The 19,288-nt window shown below is 37.6% G+C and overlaps 2 protein-coding genes across 2 annotated transcripts in view; one reads left to right on the top strand and one right to left on the bottom strand.

Moving 5' to 3' along the window:
• Positions 1–7,764, bottom strand: part of ITGB1BP1 (integrin subunit beta 1 binding protein 1) — a 488,766-nt gene extending 481,002 nt beyond the window's left edge. Inside the window, exons 1-4 of the mRNA XM_072410091.1 lie at positions 7,628–7,764; positions 4,150–4,249; positions 1,739–1,817; positions 629–765 (exon numbers count right to left, since the gene is read on the bottom strand). Of these exons, the coding sequence (XP_072266192.1) occupies positions 629–765; positions 1,739–1,817; positions 4,150–4,249; positions 7,628–7,698 (387 nt within the window). The 5' untranslated portion in view covers positions 7,699–7,764. The remainder of the gene's footprint in view (positions 1–628; positions 766–1,738; positions 1,818–4,149; positions 4,250–7,627) is intronic.
• CPSF3 (cleavage and polyadenylation specific factor 3) lies at positions 7,418–17,509 on the top strand. The gene is made up of 11 exons (XM_072410090.1): positions 7,418–7,870; positions 8,403–8,466; positions 8,709–8,806; positions 9,758–9,886; positions 10,160–10,337; positions 11,468–11,557; positions 11,718–11,868; positions 13,345–13,520; positions 14,332–14,478; positions 14,806–14,970; positions 16,400–17,509. Exons 1-11 carry the CDS (start codon positions 7,800–7,802, stop codon positions 16,502–16,504), a joined length of 1,374 nt encoding a protein of 457 aa, XP_072266191.1. The 5' UTR covers positions 7,418–7,799; the 3' UTR covers positions 16,505–17,509.
• Positions 17,510–19,288: the final 1,779 nt, after the last annotated feature.

The following is a 19,288-nucleotide window of genomic DNA, read 5'->3' as shown; positions in this document are numbered from 1 at the left end:
TGGATCACATAGGTTCTCCTATGATAGTCTATGTTCAGCTTTAATAAATCAGATCCTCTGTGTCCTAAAAGGTGCTTTAAAAATGTCCTAGCACAGCCCCATTTATGTCAAAGCCCTCTTTCCTTCTAAGAGGGTCTAACTAGAAGTCTCAAGGTAAAAGTAAAGTTATAATAAAAGCACAAATAATCTTATGAGAATATTTTTTTTTAAATTAACAGTCTGGTGACCTAAAAAGAGGAAATCGGGCAGAAAAAGGTATAACTTCTGTTGCAGGGTCATTTAATTCATCAGAAATCTCCCTAAACGATTAGTATTATTATTATTACACAGTATTTATATAGCGCCTACATATAATGCAGCGCTGTACAAAGTCATGTCACTAGCTGTCCCTCAAAGGAGCTCACATTTTATATACAGTTACATAGTTTATGTTATGTCATGTTATTTACCTGTAAACGGATCATTCTCAATTCTGAGCCAACAGAAACAGATACACCAAACTTCAAAAACTTCTTCCCTCTACAACTCCTCGTTTGTTTGTCATTACAGGTGCACTTTAAGGTATATATATCCTCACATATAATAACAATTCCCATCTCATTTCCCAACTTCAAACATTCATTTATACCTGTGCAACATCAATGTAATTGATCAGATCCAGAGGTCCCTGTATTGGTTTGTTCTCCTCGGGCTGTACTCTCTCAATGGATCCCACATATTTCACCCTGAACTCGGCACATGGATCAGAGTTACCAGTGGCTTGTCCTGTGGGCAGCAGACAGGAAAGAAATGAAGGGTTATAAGATCACTAATATAGTACTCAGAAATAATTCTCATTTACTTCTATTGTGCGGTGCTGTCTTGTCCTGCATGGCTTGCATTTCTTCTATTGTGCATTAAGAAACAACCTCTGCAGAGATAGAGGAAGTGCACTTCCTGTCTGCTTCATGTGTAAGATATGTACACGTCAATGGTAAGAGTGAGAACCAACAATTGGGCAGGAAATAATAAAACATAGCAAAGCAGAGCAAATACCAGCTTATAACAACTTCTATGATTATTTTAATTCATTCATTACATTTATTTACATCCAATGCCATTTTATCCTGGGGTGTACAGAACCACATTAATCCATGTTCACACAATTTAATCACACTTTATAACCACACGCAGTGTCACGTATACAAGGGACACTTCTGATGGTTCAGGAAGTAATAAAGTCTGTTCATTACATCCTCAATGAAATATGTTAGGTGATGTTCAATATACAGAATATACAAGAGGAAATATGTATAGTTCCCGAGGGTCTGTATATGTATTATTGTTATAATGCAGAAAGAGTGCTTTAAAAACTCAACATCAATCAAAGGTATTTCAGATAAGATGACCCACAATTATAAAGTGGTACATAATAAAAGGAGTAACACTCTATAATCCAAATGTCTGGCTCCATCAGAATCCAATTTAATGCGATTCTCTTTCTGATTAAAAAAACTGATTACCTCAATGTAAAACATATATGGTTTGTAATTATGTTCTTGCTCATTCAATAGGGTATAAAGTCTATGCTTAGTGGTTGAACGTTGCTGATTCCCTTATCTTACTCAAGTCTCAACTGAATCGGACCATCTGCAGATGATATGAAGCCCACATGACACTGAAGTAACCATCTAAAAGTCATTTAACCAAGGAGAATAGACATATTTTTATTAGTACCTAGTATTTAGAAATGACTCACCAAAGCTTTTGGTAGAATCAGTGTCCAGGCTAGCCACTGTGCTGGATCTGGAAAGGCCTCCAAGACTGGAATCTACAGACTAGAAGATAAAACATTTACAATTACAACACTTTGCACATTACCAAAGCCAATTGGAGGCCAAGCTATAACCGGAAAGTGAGTGAGCTTTGTTGGGTAATAACCCAAATCCAAAGATTTTTACAACCAGTAACCATATGGAAAGTATCTTGGAAGAATGTGTGATAGGTGGCCACAATGGGTCAGGAAGTTATACAGCACAAGCTTCAGAAAATACACGTAAAGCAAACTTATAGCACGCTCTATGGACTCTAAATAAAGGGATCTGCATGATATAGAACTGCTGATTTACTACAAGTTAGTAGGCAATAGTTATTATTCTTCACTCCTAATAGATTCCTGATCGATTAGGAAAGGATTTAGTTTATCCTATCATGTGCAAATCAAAGTGCAGTTAATTTATTTAATCTGCACATAATTATGTATTAATCAAGTATTTAAATTGGCACTATATTTCCACATTCAAAAATTGCAAGCAGGTAGGATTTTTATTGCATCTGTGTTCCAAATACATTGAGTTACTCATGTGTAGGTCAGAGCAGAATTCTTGGATATGCCAGGTATTTCCAGGAGCTGCCAGGAATTAATAAACTTCCAAACATAGGAGTTCCAGCATCCCGTCCTCTACAATCAAGATAACGCAACAATCCAATACCCAGATCAAGAATGGATGTAGATAGCGATGTGACAAAAGTATGGACAGGTAGGTGTAAATAAAATCCTTTGTGCCTGTCTCTTCTGTAATATGACCTGCCTGCTCACATTTTTTTTACATTTTTTCCACTTTAATTTAAAATAAGTATTGAGCACAATGTATTGATTGCAAATCATTTCATTAGATCAGCCTCATTGGGCCTGATTTATTAAAGCTCTTCAATGCTGGAAAGGATAGAATTTCATCGGTGAAGCTAGGTGATCCAGCAAACCTGGGATGGATCTGGTCCAGGATTGAAAAGATTTTCAAACAAATAGAAAATGACTTTTAGGAAATCTATTCTTAATGATTCTGGATCACCCAGCTTCACTGAATAAATTGTATCCTCCCCAGCCTTGGAGAGCTTTAATAAATCAGATCCATTGCATCTTTATAGGAATCCTTGGTGATTAACTGAAGCCAAAAGACAGCCTAGTGTACCTGCCAAATGTCTGTGCTGCATAACATCTTCTCTTGTTCTCCTGTATTTGGATAATGAATAGTGACTTCTGTGTGTGGCAGGCAGTAAGATGCCTGAGGATTGGTGCAGCACAGCAATAAATGGATAGAAAACTTAAAGCATACCTAAACTCAGAATTTTCACTTTGCATAAAAAGGTGGACAACTTTGTGTTTTTTTAAAGTGTAACACCCTTTAAAAAAAAAAAAAGAAAAAAAGCGTGAAGCACCACAAGAGTGAAGCACCGCCCCCTTCATTCTTGATCCCTACGTCACTCATTCCTAGAGGCTGCTCCTTCTGCGGATGCCCGAGCATAAGCATAATTCTGCAATATGCACAGAAGCAGCGCTTTCACCAAATGGGACAGAAATAGCAGATTTCGCGTAGTGAGATCGACAAGTTTTTTCCCATCTATATCATTTCGTGCCTGCTTCGGGTGACATAGGAAGAAGAACCCGGACGAAGAGAGAATATGACGCCGCCCGGCACATCGGCCCGAAAACAGATTCAGGGACGACACGGGACCTGATGGAAGAAACCTCAGGACGGATCAGCTGCTCTGTGGGTTTGAAGTTAAGTGTATTTTTTTTTAGTAGTTTTTGGGTTTAATTCCTCTTTAAATACCAAGCTGGATTGCTGTGCTTTTTGCACCGTATAGAAATTGCTTGATGCATAAAATTAAAAGCTCACCAAATGGTGAAGAACATTGCTTTCTGTTATTAGGTTTTGCACATATTACTATTTTATACAGAATTTATATAGCAATGGCATATTACGCAGAGCTGCACAAAGTCCATAGTCATGTCACTAGCTGTCCCTCAAAGGGGCTCACAATCTAATGTCCCTGCCATAGTCATATGTTCATGTCCTTATGTATGTTAATGTTTATGTTCTTTGAGAGACAGCTACTTGGACTAGCCCCAGTGTTTAAAGTATATTTATTCTCTAACGCAGTCTTTAAAACATGTCTTCTACAACCAAAAACCACCACTAGATCAGTAGCTTCCAATTTGTAAACCATAACTGAAGACCTAACCGGTAATGATGAAGATATATTGTAGCATACATCAATGGAAATGCCCGGGTAGTAGATAGATAGATAGATAGATAGATAGATAGATAGATAGATAGATAGATAGTAGATCATACATAGGTGATGTGCCATGTGATGGGTACACACCTTACTCTTTGTACTGATCTCACTGCTCTGAGAACTGCTGCTGCTGTGTCGTTTTTTACCCTTGCGGAACATTCTCTTATCACAATTCCATCCGGACGTCCTAAGGGAGAAGAACAGGGTGTCATGAAATTGTTTCATTCACCAAGATATTGCTCCTTCCTTCATTATTTACACTACCCAGTGATTTCTGAAATACTGTATGCAAAATGTGTTAAAGAGTACTTATGGGTTAATAAATAGAGTTTCATGACAATAACATCAAATATAAAGGAACAAATGAATATTACATTAAAAGTTAAAATAACAAAACAAAGTTTTGCTGCCATGTTTACCCTTAAGAAAGATTTTCAGTTAACTAGAATCTCATTCTGCTGGCCAGGTCATACTGGACTAGCCCCAGCCTTTTATTTAGACAGTGAAAGGAGATGAAGCACAGCAATGAGATCTCTCCGTCTTTTTGTTTTTCCTTCTTTCAGTAAACAGCAATGAAGTGACTGGTTCATTGGGCCTGATTTATTAAAGCTCTCAAAGTCTATGAAAATACACTTTCATCTGTAAAGCTGTGTGATCCAGCGAACCTGGAATGGATTTATTCAAAGTCATATGCTATTTGATAGCAAATATTTTGAATCCTGGACTGGATCCATTTCAGGTTTGCTGAATCACCCAGCTCCACTTATGAATTTGTATCCTCTCCAGCATTGGAGAGCTTTATTAAATCAGGTCTATTCTTCTACTTCTTCCTCTTTCATTCTGATATCCAGAGACTGCAAGATGTTGTTACTAGGTCAAAATAATTTATTTACAGTACACAGCTTAATATAAAATAAAAATTTTATTATTAATCGATTACAGAACTTTAACTACATCTGCTTTATAGATAGTAGGAACTGCAGTTTTTTTAGCTCACTTGCAAGCTTGCTGGAAAATATGACAATTACAGGAAGAGTCAATTCATTAGCATAGCCCCATCATTCCTCCTGCAGAACAGAACAGGGCTTTCTCCCCCTTTCCGTTTATAGCATGATGTTCCTGTCTAAATTTGATGCTCAAGTACCTTGCCAGTGCCATTACTGGGTGCCCACAGTGCCTGTGCTGGCTAGTCCTTGCACCCTGACAATGACATCACACCTTTTCGGGATAGTGTTAGGACCCCTTTACCATTCAGCTAATAGCACGTGTCTGCATTACATACATAGTTATGTGGAAATCTAAAAAAAGAACCCCTCCCCTTTAAAAATAGAAATGCAAAAGACTCGAAACCCATGACTGTGGCTTTGGGTGCACCAAACTGCAAAGGTTGAATGCTTTATACAGTTTATGATACAATGTGCCTCAGATGTACAGCCATTTGAGATAAGCCTAATCCTAATATCACCATTACCTAAAGACTGTATATTGGTGTCTACATGGCCATGTTAGGTAATAGTTTGGTCATACATGAGCATTCCACATGTGAATGAAAACTTCACACCTTACACATGGACTGTCACAGATCAGATGCCAGCTTGTTCCCAGAGGGGAATATCTGTAAGCATTGAGAATGGTTGAACGAGACATTGGAATAAGCTCTCTATTCACCTTAAATATTGGAAGAAGGTTCTACAATCATAAGAGACATGAGAAGAAGGTTCTACAATCAAAAGAGACATGGGAAGAACGTTCTACGATCACACGAGACATAGGAAGAATGTTCTAAGATCGCACGAAACATGGGAAGAAAGTTCTACAATCACACAAGCCATTGGAAAAAGGTTCTACAATTACAAGAGACATGAGAAGAAGGTTCTACGATCACACGAGACATGGGAAGGAGGTTTTATGATCACACAGGAAATGGGAAGAAGGTTCTATGATCACACAAAACATGGGAAGAAGGTGCTATGATCACACAAGACATGGGAAGAAGGTGCTATGATCACACAAGACATGGGAAGAAGGTTCTACGATCACACAAGACATGGGAAGAAGGTTCTACAATCACACAAGACATGGGAAGAAGGTTCTATGATCACACAAGACATGGGAAGAAGGTTCCTACGATCACACAAGACATGGGAAGAAGGTTCTACAATCACACAAGACATGGGAAGAAGGTTCTACAATCACACAAGACATGGGAAGAAGGTTCTCTGATCACACAAGACATGGGAAGTTAGTTCTATAATTGCATGAGACATGGGAAGTTGGTTCTATAATCACATAAGACATGCAAAGAAGGCTCTCTAATCACTCTAAATATTGAAAGAAAGTTCCACAATCATAAGAGACATGGGAAGAGGTTTTTACGATCACAGGAGACATAGAAAGAAGGTTCTACAATCACACAAGACATGGGAAAAAGGTTCAACGATCACATGAGACATGGGAAATACTTGACATGAATATACTTGACATTAAAGGATGGTTCTGAAATCCCACAAGACATATGAAAACGGTTCTACGATCACCGTAAGTATAGTAAAAGGTTCTGCCCTCACAGTAGACAATGGAGGAGAGTTCTACAATCACACTAGATGTTGGAAGAAGGCTCTCTAATTACCTTAAATATTGGAAGAAGGTTCTACGATAACACTAGACAATGAAAAAAATTTCCACAATTGCAGCAGACATTAAAAGATGCTCCCAAAATCACACAAGACATTGAGAAAGTATTTATGATCACCTTACATATTGAAGGAAAATTCTATAACCACCCAAGAAAACAGAATGTTCTACAGTCATATAGACATTGGGAGGAGATTTTAATTGCAGGAATCATTGGAAATAGCTCTGTAATCACACCAGATAATGGAAGAAGGTTCTACAATCAGAATTTACATTGATTGTTACAATCATCATAATGATATTAAACATCAAAAGAAGGTTCTGTAATAACGCAAGACCTGATTTAATAAAGTTCTCCAAGGCTGAAGAGGATACACTTTTATCAGTAAACCTGGGTGATCCAGCAAATCTGAAATGGATCTGGTGCAGGATTTAAAACATTTGATACACTGAAGAAATCCATTCCAGGTTTGTTGGATCACCCAGCTTTACTAATGAAAGTGTATCCTTTCCAGCCTTGGAGAGCTTTAATAAATCAGCCCAATGAAAGAAGTTTCCAGGATTACACCAGACATTAAATGATGGTTCTGAAATCACACGAGACATTGGAAAAAGTTTTAGGATCACACAATACATGAACAGATTTTGCTATGGTCATATAGACATTGGGAGGGGGTTTTATAATTGCAGGAAACAAGGAAGATGTAAGCACAGTATAATTCCAGGTTCTATAATCACAGAAAACATTGGTAGAAGGTTCCACCACTCCTTGTGTTCTCTATACAATGCGGACAATAATACCATGATGCACAAGGAACATCCTGGAAACTGGGAGCAAGGAGCCAGAAACAAAGATCACTGACAACTCTGGGACACAGAGGAATGTAACTCCTACAGTGCTATCATCATTCCAGTCTGTCATTACACTCACCCCAGTCCGACTGTCACCCACCGGAGAGCCCCTGCAGCGGAACCTTCAATAAAGATGCACAGCGGAACCATTCGTGAGGGGGACTAAGATCCCCGGAAGTGGCGGGGATGAGAAGTAAGCGGACGGCCGGAAGAGAGGTTTGGTTGTGCTGCTAATGTAATTGCATGTAAAGATGTCTGTGAAGAGGAAAGCCGACGGTACGATACCGGCAGAGGAGAGCGACCAACTTCTCATCAGACCATTGTATGTACACTGTACCGTCTGTATATACCGTGCTCGGTACACTGACTTCTCCATATTGTTCTCATTCTATACACTAGGTGCTTCTCTATACACTATCCGCCTCCCCCCTGTACTGCCCCCTATACTGTCCTCTATACACTAACCGCCCCCTATACTGGCCTCTATACGCTAACTGCCCCCTATATTGGCCTCTATACGCTAACTGCCCCCTATACTGTCCTCTGTAGGCTAACTGCCCCCTATACTGTCCTCTGTAGGCTAACTGCCCCCTATACTGTCCTCTGTAGGCTAACTGCCCCCTATACTGTCCCCCGTACGCTAACTGACCCCCTATACCGCCATCTATACACCAACTGCCCCCCTATACACTAACTGACCCCCTATGCCGCCCCTATACACTAACTGCCCCATAATACTGCCCCCCCATTCCGTCTTCTATACGCTAACTGTATCTTTGCTTTAATCTGTCCTGGCAATATAATAAACACATTTATCTCTATTATACACGCAAATATCTTTTGTTTATTCACAGGGGAGCTGGGCAGGAAGTTGGAAGGTCATGTATCATTTTAGAATTCAAAGGAAGAAAGATCATGGTAAGTGATTATTGGGTAAAAAAGGGGATTTCAAAGATTGCATCTTTACTATCTAATTATTGTTGCTTATGTTCTAAGTATGGAGTAAAGCAGAAGTCCTAATTTTACAATTAAATAAAGTTTTATTCAGCTCACTCCTCTGTTTATTTATTTAATTCAGCTATAACAATGACTTTTTTGCTATAAATCGTAGTGTAATTCTGTTCTTTTGTAGATGCTAATTATTTTTCTGGTTCCTTTAGCTGGACTGCGGGATTCACCCTGGCTTAGAAGGAATGGACGCCCTCCCATATATCGATTTGATCGATCCTGCAGAGATTGATTTACTTCTAATTAGTCAGTAAGTAAAACATTAGTGTTGAGCTCATCATGTTGAGATATAAAAGACGTGCATTTCATTTCTTTTTCTTATTATTCATATGAGAAGTTTTTCTCATGAGAACAAAACAGAAGTTCACTAGTATGAAGTTATTAAAGTCATAGATAAATAGGCGTATAGAGCCTAATGCATAAGCACTAAAAAACTGGAAAGTTGTTGTCTATTGTAACCAATTGGATTGCATGGATCGGCTTTTTAATTGGATTTTTACCAGTTACTGAACTCATAAAGCGCTCAGTGCACCTAGAATAATCATATCTCCTTGCCTTTTACACTGCACAACCTTTTGCTGCCAGAACAAATGTTGTGTGAGCTTTGGATTCTTCCAATAGCTGGCAGAATGTTAAAGATGACGCTATGCGCACTGCACAGCGAAGATTGTGAGGGAGCGCAGGACAGTATGAGATTTAGTAGTGCCGGGGAAGGACTTTAGGACCTGATTAGAATAGACTAAGTCTGACTTTAATTTTAAATGCTTCCAAATTCCCATACAGCTTTTTAAGTGTTTATAAAGTTGTTGTAAACAAAGATATGTGGCAGAGAAGAGGAGAAAACACTCAAAAATGCTTAAAGAAGGCAAAAAAACACTCTTAAATGTTCCAAACATTTCATGGGGCATTTGGAACATTTGTAGAAGTTTTCAAGTGTTTTTGGGAGTTTATGGGCATTTTAACACTTTCCATATTCTGCAGGATGTATTCTCTTTACAGCCCATCATGAAAACAGTCTGGTGAGGACTGTCTCATTGGAATGAATAGGTATTTCAAACACGAGTCAGTCTGTGTAGACTTAGGCCTAAAAGTAGTACAATTATCCTTTTATTATTAAAATTTGTTTGAATATAAGTGAGATTAGAGGCCAAGAAAAACAATGTTCAATTATTGATAATATTGATATCTCTTACCTTTCTAGTTTTCATTTGGATCACTGTGGCGCTCTTCCTTGGTTTCTTCAGAAGACCAGCTTTAAAGGCAGGACTTTTATGACACATGCCACTAAAGCTATCTACCGATGGCTCCTCTCTGATTACGTCAAAGTCAGGTAATTTAAACATTTTTTTTTGGTTTCTTTGTAGTCAAGGGTTTGTATCCATACTCGGTAGTTAAGTACTTCTGCTGGAAAATAGTTCAACAACAGAATCAAATAACCAAAGTATAAGGTTTGGGTGGCACTGTTCTTGAAAAAATAAAATATATTTATTTCTAATGAACCTAGATTTGTTTTTATGTTAAATGCATGTATGCTAAGTAAAAATATTGTATATATTGTAATATTGTGTAAACACTTTAATGCAGTTTTCTTTTTGTTTTTCAGTAATATATCTGCAGATGACATGCTGTATACAGAGACAGACTTAGAGGAAAGCATGGACAAAATCGAGACCATCAATTTCCATGAAGTGAAAGAAGTAGCTGGAATCAAGTTCTGGTGTTACCATGCTGGCCATGTTTTGGGAGCTGCTATGTTCATGATAGAAATTGCAGGTGTCAAAGTGAGTAATGGCATGCTTATTTCAGGAAACTATCTTCTAATTTGTAAGAGATTTTACTAATGTATAGTGAGCAGTACTAGCCTACCTTGCAGCTTGCTTTGAATCCATACTTTTTCAGGGTTCTCCCTAGAATTTTTTTAAAGCTGGGTGGGAAGAAGCTGTATTGTGACCCAACTCTTCAGTAACCACCCAAAATCTGCCGCGTGGTTACTGAAAAAGTGCTGGGTGGTGCGCCCAGCTAAAAGGGCTAGGGAGAACACTGCTTTTTAGTTATTATTCTGTGGCTGATACACCAGCATGGATAGTACACAACATATATACCAAGACATATCTCTCACTTTGAAGACATGTCCGTACCGCTTCAGTTTGCCTTGCTAAGTAAGGGAAATACTTATCTGACCAGTTTAGACCATGGCCAAGTAAACCCCGTAGTATCAGACTTTACAAGAACCCCTTATTAGCAGCTAACATTAGTCAATCAGACTGACATTTGTGGATAAGTGCATATTTTCTCAGAACAGCTGGTGAAAATATGTTGATCGTTACAAGGTTTGTAATGAAAGATGTATTTTAATACTTCCATTTTACATCCGTCTCATGTTTATGATATGTCTAGCTACATATCCTGACCTATGTTGTTGTCAAATAGAACTGTGTGAACCATTTTCAGTCTTGTGCACATTTTGATAAATCTCTCATTCAGATATGAATGACATATAACCAGAGGCATAGAGAAGAAAGTAATCAGCACTCCAAAGAGATGTTTTAATGATTTATTCCATTTGTCAACGTGCCAACTCTTTGGGGCCTTGCAAGGTCCCCTCTAGTGGTCCCTGAGCTTCCCTGATAAATGATAAGACCCAGGAACATTGGAAATATGATTGATGTGACAACTTGTAAAAAAATCTTTAAAATTTATCAGTTACTACAAATACCCTCTAAATTATTTCAGATTCACCAGCATTCGGACTGTGCAGCTCTGTGCAATACTTGAAACTACAAGGTGTATAAGAAGATATAATAATATAATACTTACTTATTTATTACTGAAAGGCTAATTTATGTGTTTCATGTTTTTTTGGATTCAAAAATCAAATCAAATCATATTGTTTTTTTTTTCTGTTTGCTAGTTGCTGTACACTGGTGATTTCTCCAGACAAGAGGACAGACACTTGATGGCAGCTGAAATTCCAAACATCAAACCAGATATTCTCATTATCGTATGTATTGCCTATTATTGTTTGTGCTTGGCATTTGTAATTTGTTGGTTTTCAATTTTGCCTGAATTTATCCTTAAAAAAGTTTGATTAAGAGTATTGGGATGGGCTGACTTTACCCTAATTGTACAGCAGTTCTAAGACGCTATTTATTTGTTTGCAGGAGTCCACGTACGGCACACACATACATGAAAAGCGAGAGGAGAGGGAAGCGCGTTTCTGTAACACTGTGCATGACATTGTAAACCGAGGAGGTCGAGCATTAATTCCCGTGTTTGCTCTGGGAAGAGCTCAGGAGCTTCTGTTGATATTAGGTAAGGTGATAGTGGGTAAAATATACATTAAAGAGGCAATAGAGAATAGAAAGTCTTTAAAATAATCTTTGCCATAAAAACTTTGTAGGCAGCCATGCTAAAATTGCTAGTTGTTTGGCTGTTATACTAACCCCATAGCCATGTAGTTAACCACCTGACCGTTAAGCCCGACCTTGGTTCGGGTCTATCGATTTTACAAAAATCGATAAACCCGAACTTTTCTCCCTATCTAAATCCCATTACTTACCTGGTCCCCGCTGCGATGATCCAGCGTCGATCGCAAAAAAAAATACTCACCTTCTCCCCGCAGCTCCTCCGGAGACGTCTTCTCTCTTCTTTCTTCATCCGGCGAGTGCAGTGACGATCACTGGGTGATCTGGTTTCCCGGTGACGTCGGTGGAGGCGGGGCGGGAAATTCAAAATTTTGTATTGAGTTCCTTTGCATTGAACCCAATACAAAAAAGCTGTATTGAGTCCAATACAAAGATATCCTTATATAATATATATATATAATTGTATTATATAAGCTACTGTACATTATACACTATTTTTTTTTTTTTTAAACTTTTTTTAGTTTTTTTTTTTTTTAAAGATTTTTTTTTAACTTTTTTTTTTATGTTTTTATAAAAAAAAAAAATTATTATTAAATTTATAAAATTTTGGACATATTTCGGTGAGTTATGCGGTAATTCGGTGAATTATAAGTAATTATTGAGTAATTCGGTGAATTATAGCCTACAATCTAAAATAAATTTCCATGCAAAAAATGTAACACTTTTTGCATGGAAGTTTGGAAAGAATTAGAATACCCGGCGTACGCGTCCCTTGGCAAATCCTGATGATGTCCGTGCATGCGCCCGTCGATGGGGGTCGTAGCGTGAAATTCAAATATTTTGTATTGGATTCAATACAAAGTTCTGTATCCAATCCAATACAAAATATATTTATGTGGTTTTGTCTATAGGTATGTGACGTTGGACGGTTGGGACACTAGGGAGGTGTTTTAGAAAAATATATTACTATGCAGTATACCGAATTATCACATTTTCAGTATTTTTCATTTATTTATGTATTCTTGTTTAAGCTGATTTTTGTGTATTTTAATTTTATTAAAAGTATTTTTTTTTTTACATGATTGTGTGTTTCAAACATTTTTTATATTCATGATATCTACTAGAACCCTGTTCGGACATCTGTAAGTTACAGGTCTACAATTTAAAAAAAAAATTCATGAAAACCTGTAACGCTTTTGGTACAGAAATCCAGACATCGGTGAAACGCCCAGGTGGTTAAGAAAAATCAAAATAAAGTCCACTGGGAAAACAAGGGTAAAGAGGACACAAACACCCTTTTTTTTTTTTTTTTTTGCATGTTCATGTTGCGTTTTGGTATGCTCCCAAGGAATGAGCATTATATGTGTTTTGCACTGTCATTGTATAATTAACAGTTTGGTATATTTGCATGATCTTCCTTCAGATGAATACTGGCAGAACCACCCCGAGCTCCATGACATCCCAATCTACTACGCCTCTTCCCTGGCAAAGAAATGTATGGCAGTCTACCAGACCTACGTCAATGCCATGAACGACAAAATCCGCAAACAGATTAACATCAACAACCCCTTCGTCTTCAAACACATCAGCAATCTTAAGGTTTCTTATTTATAGCCGTTCTGCTTTTTGTTTTTGATTCAATGAACTTTTACTACTTGTAGTAAGGTTGCCATTCATTAAAATCCCAAGCAAGTGTACAAACTTTGTCTACAGTGGACTACAGAACACTTCACCTTTTCAACGTTTACGTAACTAGTGGGAGGGTGTCCACCAGGGGAAAACTCAAACAGGGCTGACAGAACAGCTCTTAGTGAAGCAAAGGTAGCTAGCTACAGAAAGTGAGACGCTCACCTAATTTCTGTCTGGGTGCAAGGGTATTTTACTGTACTTGCATTGTTAAAAAAAAGGAAAAAAACACTGGGGAGTGTGTTTGTGTGTGTAATTATTTTTTTTCAATTAGCAGATGTAGATAAAGCCCACTTTGTAGGAAAAATACCAAATTCCTTGGAATTTACCTTGTTAGTTCATTGTTAGATTTAATAGTGCCTATAGATATGTTTGGCATTTAGCAGACAATCAGATTCCAGGTTTTATTTTCTTTCTGCCAGTTGGAAGTTAGAACCTGAACCTGCAGAGAAACTCCTACCTTAAGGCTGATTAGAGTTTTATATATTTTATAATGTATGTTTTCTTATTGAAAACATTTCATGAGAATTTCGTGCTGCATACACAACATGGGTTAGCACCTGTTGTGATTGTGTCCTCTTCCTTCAGAAGACATTGTTTTCATTATCTTTTTTTTTTATTTTTTTTATTTTTTTATTTTTTTTTTTTTTGTGCATTTTAGCAGATGTGAATAATAAATATAAACTTACCAATACTGTGTTATTTTCATATTGTTCTTCCACAGCATATAATGTCTGAGCCAGAGGAGGTCACTACTATGTCTGGACAGAAGCTTCCTCTTAAGATGTCTGTAGATTACATCTCATTCTCTGCACATACAGATTACCAGCAAACCAGTGAGTTCATAAGGGCCCTTAAACCTCCCCATGTGGTGAGTAAATCCTAAAGCCAGGGTATACATCCTGTGTTTTAACAGCATTATTTTTTTTTTTTATATGAAAATAAGATCTATGTTGGCAAAACCATACAAGGGAATCTGTCATCAGTACTCTCTTTTAAAAGCTGCTATTGTGTATATTACAAGCTGTATGTCACTTCTAGGGCAGTCACCTGGCTTTGTAATTCTGAACTGGTACTTCACAACACTGGAACCAGTATAAAGCTTTTCAAAAAGCACTTGATCATTGTGACAGAACAGTAAAGTTGTATTATTGTTGGTATATAACACACAGAAACAATGGAGTAATTTGTTTTGCAGATCTTGGTACATGGGGAACAAAATGAAATGGCCCGTCTTAAAGCTGCAATTATCCGGGAATATGAGGACAATGAAGAAGTTGACATTGAGGTTCACAACCCCAGAAATACAGAGGCAGTGTCTCTAAACTTCAGAGGAGAAAAGCTAGCTAAGGTAAGCTGTCTATAGGTTTCATAATGTTTCCAGACAGCTAGCAAACTCGTTGAGTAAGCTTTAATTATGCAATCCAGGAAATGTTAACACCATTTTAAAGCTATCTCTGATTAACTTTAGTTTTCTGAAGATTATATAGTATGTTGGGCTTTTAGAATTTTTAGATTTTCTAGGGACTTCATGGACTTTCCACTTTGCAGGCTCTTCCTCTGCTAAAAGTTCCTATACTTTGCAGTGGGGTCAAATTTTTTTTTTTTTAAGTTTTACAAACTAAAATACTACAAGTATACATTGGAGACGATAAAGATTTCTTGTATCAATGACAATGCATGCATAGAGATTCATGTGTAGAGATAAAATAGGCATCGTTAATAGTACATTGTAAAAAAAAACATTAATACTGTATACTTGTCTCAAAAGGCGCATGATATTACAAAAAGGGGGGAGGGAAACCGTATAGTGAGGACCCAAGGTAGGTATCAAATACACTTCAAAAAGTAGAACTCTTCAGAGAATGGGTATTAAGTTTAATTTTAAGTTTGTACGAGGTACTATATTGTCCCAACAGGCCCATCGGGAGTAGAATTTGCTCATACAATAGTTATCAGAAGCCCTAATTTCCTCCGTCTTCATCACCTCATTCGCCCTGGTGACCAAGAGCGACAGGGTTGGGGGGGCATCAGCTGGTACAAAAGTGCCAGTTGCATGTTCCATAAAGTGACGGGCTTGAGGCCAAAATTCACTATTGTAGCCTTTCAGGCTCTCTATAAAAAGCCCAGGGGGGAATGAGGGATTATCAAGTAAAGCAGTCAGAGGAGAAGGCAAAGATGATAGATCATATCGGTGATATACTGAATGCCATACCTTCAACGCAGAGGAAGTAAGGGGAGAATCGGGGAGTATTGTTTGAGGGAGTGTGGAGAAATCCAGCCCGAAGATTCATTGGGGATAGAGCCTGCTCAGCTTGAATCGAAATTTTGAGGTTAAAGGACGCTTGCCATTCAATTATGCAGAGGGGGATGGAAGATATGTGGTATAATTCAAAGTGGGGTAGACCCGTGCCTATATAGCGAGATACATTTAAGTCTAGGTTTACGGCCCCCCATATAAAAATAATGGAGGGTGAGCAGAGTGCATTAAAGGAGGTCTTAGGAGGAGCGATGGGTACTGTTTGAAAAATATACAAGAGTTTTGGAAGGGAGTCCATTTCGAGGGCGTTCATCTGTCCAAACCAAGAATGATCACCTCCAAATGAGAGTTTTATCATTGTGGCTGCACTCAAACACGATAAAGGGAACATCTACTCTGAATTGTTTTTCTGTGTAGATTACAGTTTAGATAGATTTGATCTCTTCATCCCTTATTATTAAGTGTAATTTCATCTATTTGAGTGATTTTATGCTGTTCTATAAATAATGGATGAATGTGTTTTATTTCTCAGACTGTGGAAAGCGAGGAAGGACTGGATGAAGATGAGACCCTCCGGGAGTTGGTACAGTTGGCAGCACAGAGATTATATGATGGCCTTGGCCCAGCAAACCTTTAATTTAAGTTTGATTTTGAAACCTTTAAACATTCTCCTGTTTTTTTTATAAAACATATTTTTATATGGATTTGAGTTTAAACCACCCCATAAAGTCGGCATCAAATTTTTAAGTGATGTCAGAATCTCCTAGTTCAGCCAACAAAACACTGATCTTGTTTGGTTGGAAGGGAATACTTGAACATACAGATAATGGTTGTCCATTTCAAATGTATTTGTCAATGGGTGCATTTGCACTGTCTTAAAGTGTTAAATAAATAACAAAAATTCACACTTCACTCTGTCCTAGGTACTTGCATATGCTAATAGTTTACCTTTTACTGCCAGTTTTATCACCACCACTCCATAAAATTAATGGTGGTAATTAATGTGAATGTGGACAAACCTTTATCTTCCAAAATGCAGTACTTGGGGCATGGGTGGATTGCCAGGACCTATTTCTGTTATGTGGGTTCTGGAGAAAGGCAAAAGTCCACCTATTAACAGTGGCAGATATTGGCACTAAAGTGGGCAATGCCTGGCAAAGGACAAAGTAATGATTTTGAATATTTTGTTTGACTGACTGACGTGTATAATGTGATTTCTTTAACAATTTTGCACTCGCTCTCTACACTGTCTATCAGTGTATAATTTCCAACACAGTCATGAAAGGGTGAAAAAAAAGACCTCTAATAAAAATGCACTGCACAGACTGGTGTCGGGATGACTTGAAACTTTCCATTTTGCGGGACGGATGTTGCTTTTATAGGCATTATCTCCGATACTTAGATAAATGAGCCCAAACAAAAGACTATTCCCCCTTTCTTACTGGATTATCATTTTCTTGATATGTCTGTAAAGATGCCTCCTATTTTTTTTTTCCCAGACAGGTGCACATTAACCAAGTATTTGAAAGATACAAAAGCCCATGTGGGCTTCTTAAGAATCTTTCATGATGTAAATAATTTCTCTTATTGAATGCTGAATGTGAATACTTATCAGCAAAACAATAAAGATTTCATATAGTGAGTCTGTTTCTTGTTTTGTATTTATAATTGTTATTTAATAATAACAATAAAGCTTTTCCTATAATAAAAACATGTATGAGGGGTGTCAGATGGAATTACTTATGGTTGTGATAAACACAAGCATTGTTCTGATTATTCACTGGATGTCAGCAACATCATTTGGCTAGAACAACCAATCATTTTTCTTGCATTTAAGAAGTGAAGTTCAATTTGATATAAAAGTGTGCGTAGTTCTTTTCTCTACAGTGTTTGTAAAGCAGCTCTACATAAAAACAAAATACTTCTCAGTGGCTAGCATTGTGGGCTTCCTCCTAAAAGGTGCCAAATACCTGACTTGTCCAACTCAATGCAAAGCTTTTTGACCCCTTTTTTTTTTTAATTTTTTTTTTTTTTTTTACTTATTTAGCACCATTACAAACAGAAAGCCTTTTTGAAACATCCCAATACTGTTATCCGAATCCCTGCCGGTGCTGCTTCAAAGAGTGATGACTGGTGGATTTATTGCTGCTGTCTGTGCCCATGCCAACTGGTTGCCTTTGCATGACATTATTGTCATGTCCCTTTGTCTAACCTTTTATGTTTAAATACAGTTTGTGCTCTTTTATTTGTGTTGTACCGGGTGCAATTGCCTGCAGGTATTAAGCACATTTGTATACAGTATTCCTGCTGTTCAGATGTCACAGAAGATAAGGGCCAGTAATATAGACCCATACAAGACATTCACCAATGTCTCCAGTGCTGGAGCAATGAGCTTTTACCAAGCATTGTGAGCTTAGCCAATGGAGCAGCCATTATGGCTGCAGTGAAAAGTGATCAGTTCTTCAATCACTGGACAAAGCCAACAACCAGGTAATTAAAGAAATCTATATTGTATTATTGTGTCCTTGTTTTGATCAGTGTTATGCAGTGAAAGTCCTTTGCTGTATTTTCTTCCCTTGGAATGCCATTGGAGTGCAGTATGTTTTGATGATAGCGATACATTTTGAAAAAGTAACAGCTTGGGGTTTTGGTAAGTGGCGAGTTTTTAAATGTGGCTAAAGCTTTGGAGAGACTGACTCTGCAAGGATTTACAGCATCATTATACAGTACACTAGGAAGATGCAGAATACTTCCAGAGCTTCTTCAAAACCTAAATGAAGAGAACATAACATGGCAATCCACTCTGCACACCACATCATTGAGGGTTCATGCTCATAAAGTGTTCTCCTGCCTTTCCATTTGTTTTAACAGAAACACGTGTAATAAAGTGTGTGGCTGGCAATCCTTTTACATAGCAAATCTTAACCCACACCTGGTAGCTGCATTAGTTTTCTTTATTATAAGATTTTTTTCTTGTATTTTCACCTGATAATCCTGTTTAGGGTGACAATACTCCCTCTAGGAAAGAGTAGCCACGTCACTCTATGACAGAACAACACACAATCCCTCCATTTCTCTTCACCTTAACGCAAGAGCATTTGTAATACACAAAACAATGTAACAAGAGTGCTGGATCAACAGATTTATTTCCACTTCTTGATCAGATCTAACAAAACACATTTAACAGGATTTTTTAAAAGGTTATCAAAAATCAAAAAGGCAACAAATAGGAGAAGTTCATTTTTAGTGTTTGCATAGACATTAATCCTTATATTTCAACCAACATTTATATTGATATCTAATTTCACTTTTCAGCTCGTTTAGGACATTATTTGTTCCAGAAACATAACTTAGGTTAGACTGTGGCAATAACATATGACTATAGTAGGCACATTAGATTGTGAGCCTTTTTGAGGGTGAC

The sequence above is a fragment of the Pyxicephalus adspersus genome, chromosome 4 (assembly GCF_032062135.1).
Source record: "Pyxicephalus adspersus chromosome 4, UCB_Pads_2.0, whole genome shotgun sequence".
Classification (NCBI taxonomy): Eukaryota; Metazoa; Chordata; class Amphibia; order Anura; family Pyxicephalidae; genus Pyxicephalus; species Pyxicephalus adspersus.
The sequence above is the reverse complement of the archived record's forward strand: the minus strand, read 5'-3'. Positions and strand labels throughout refer to the sequence as shown.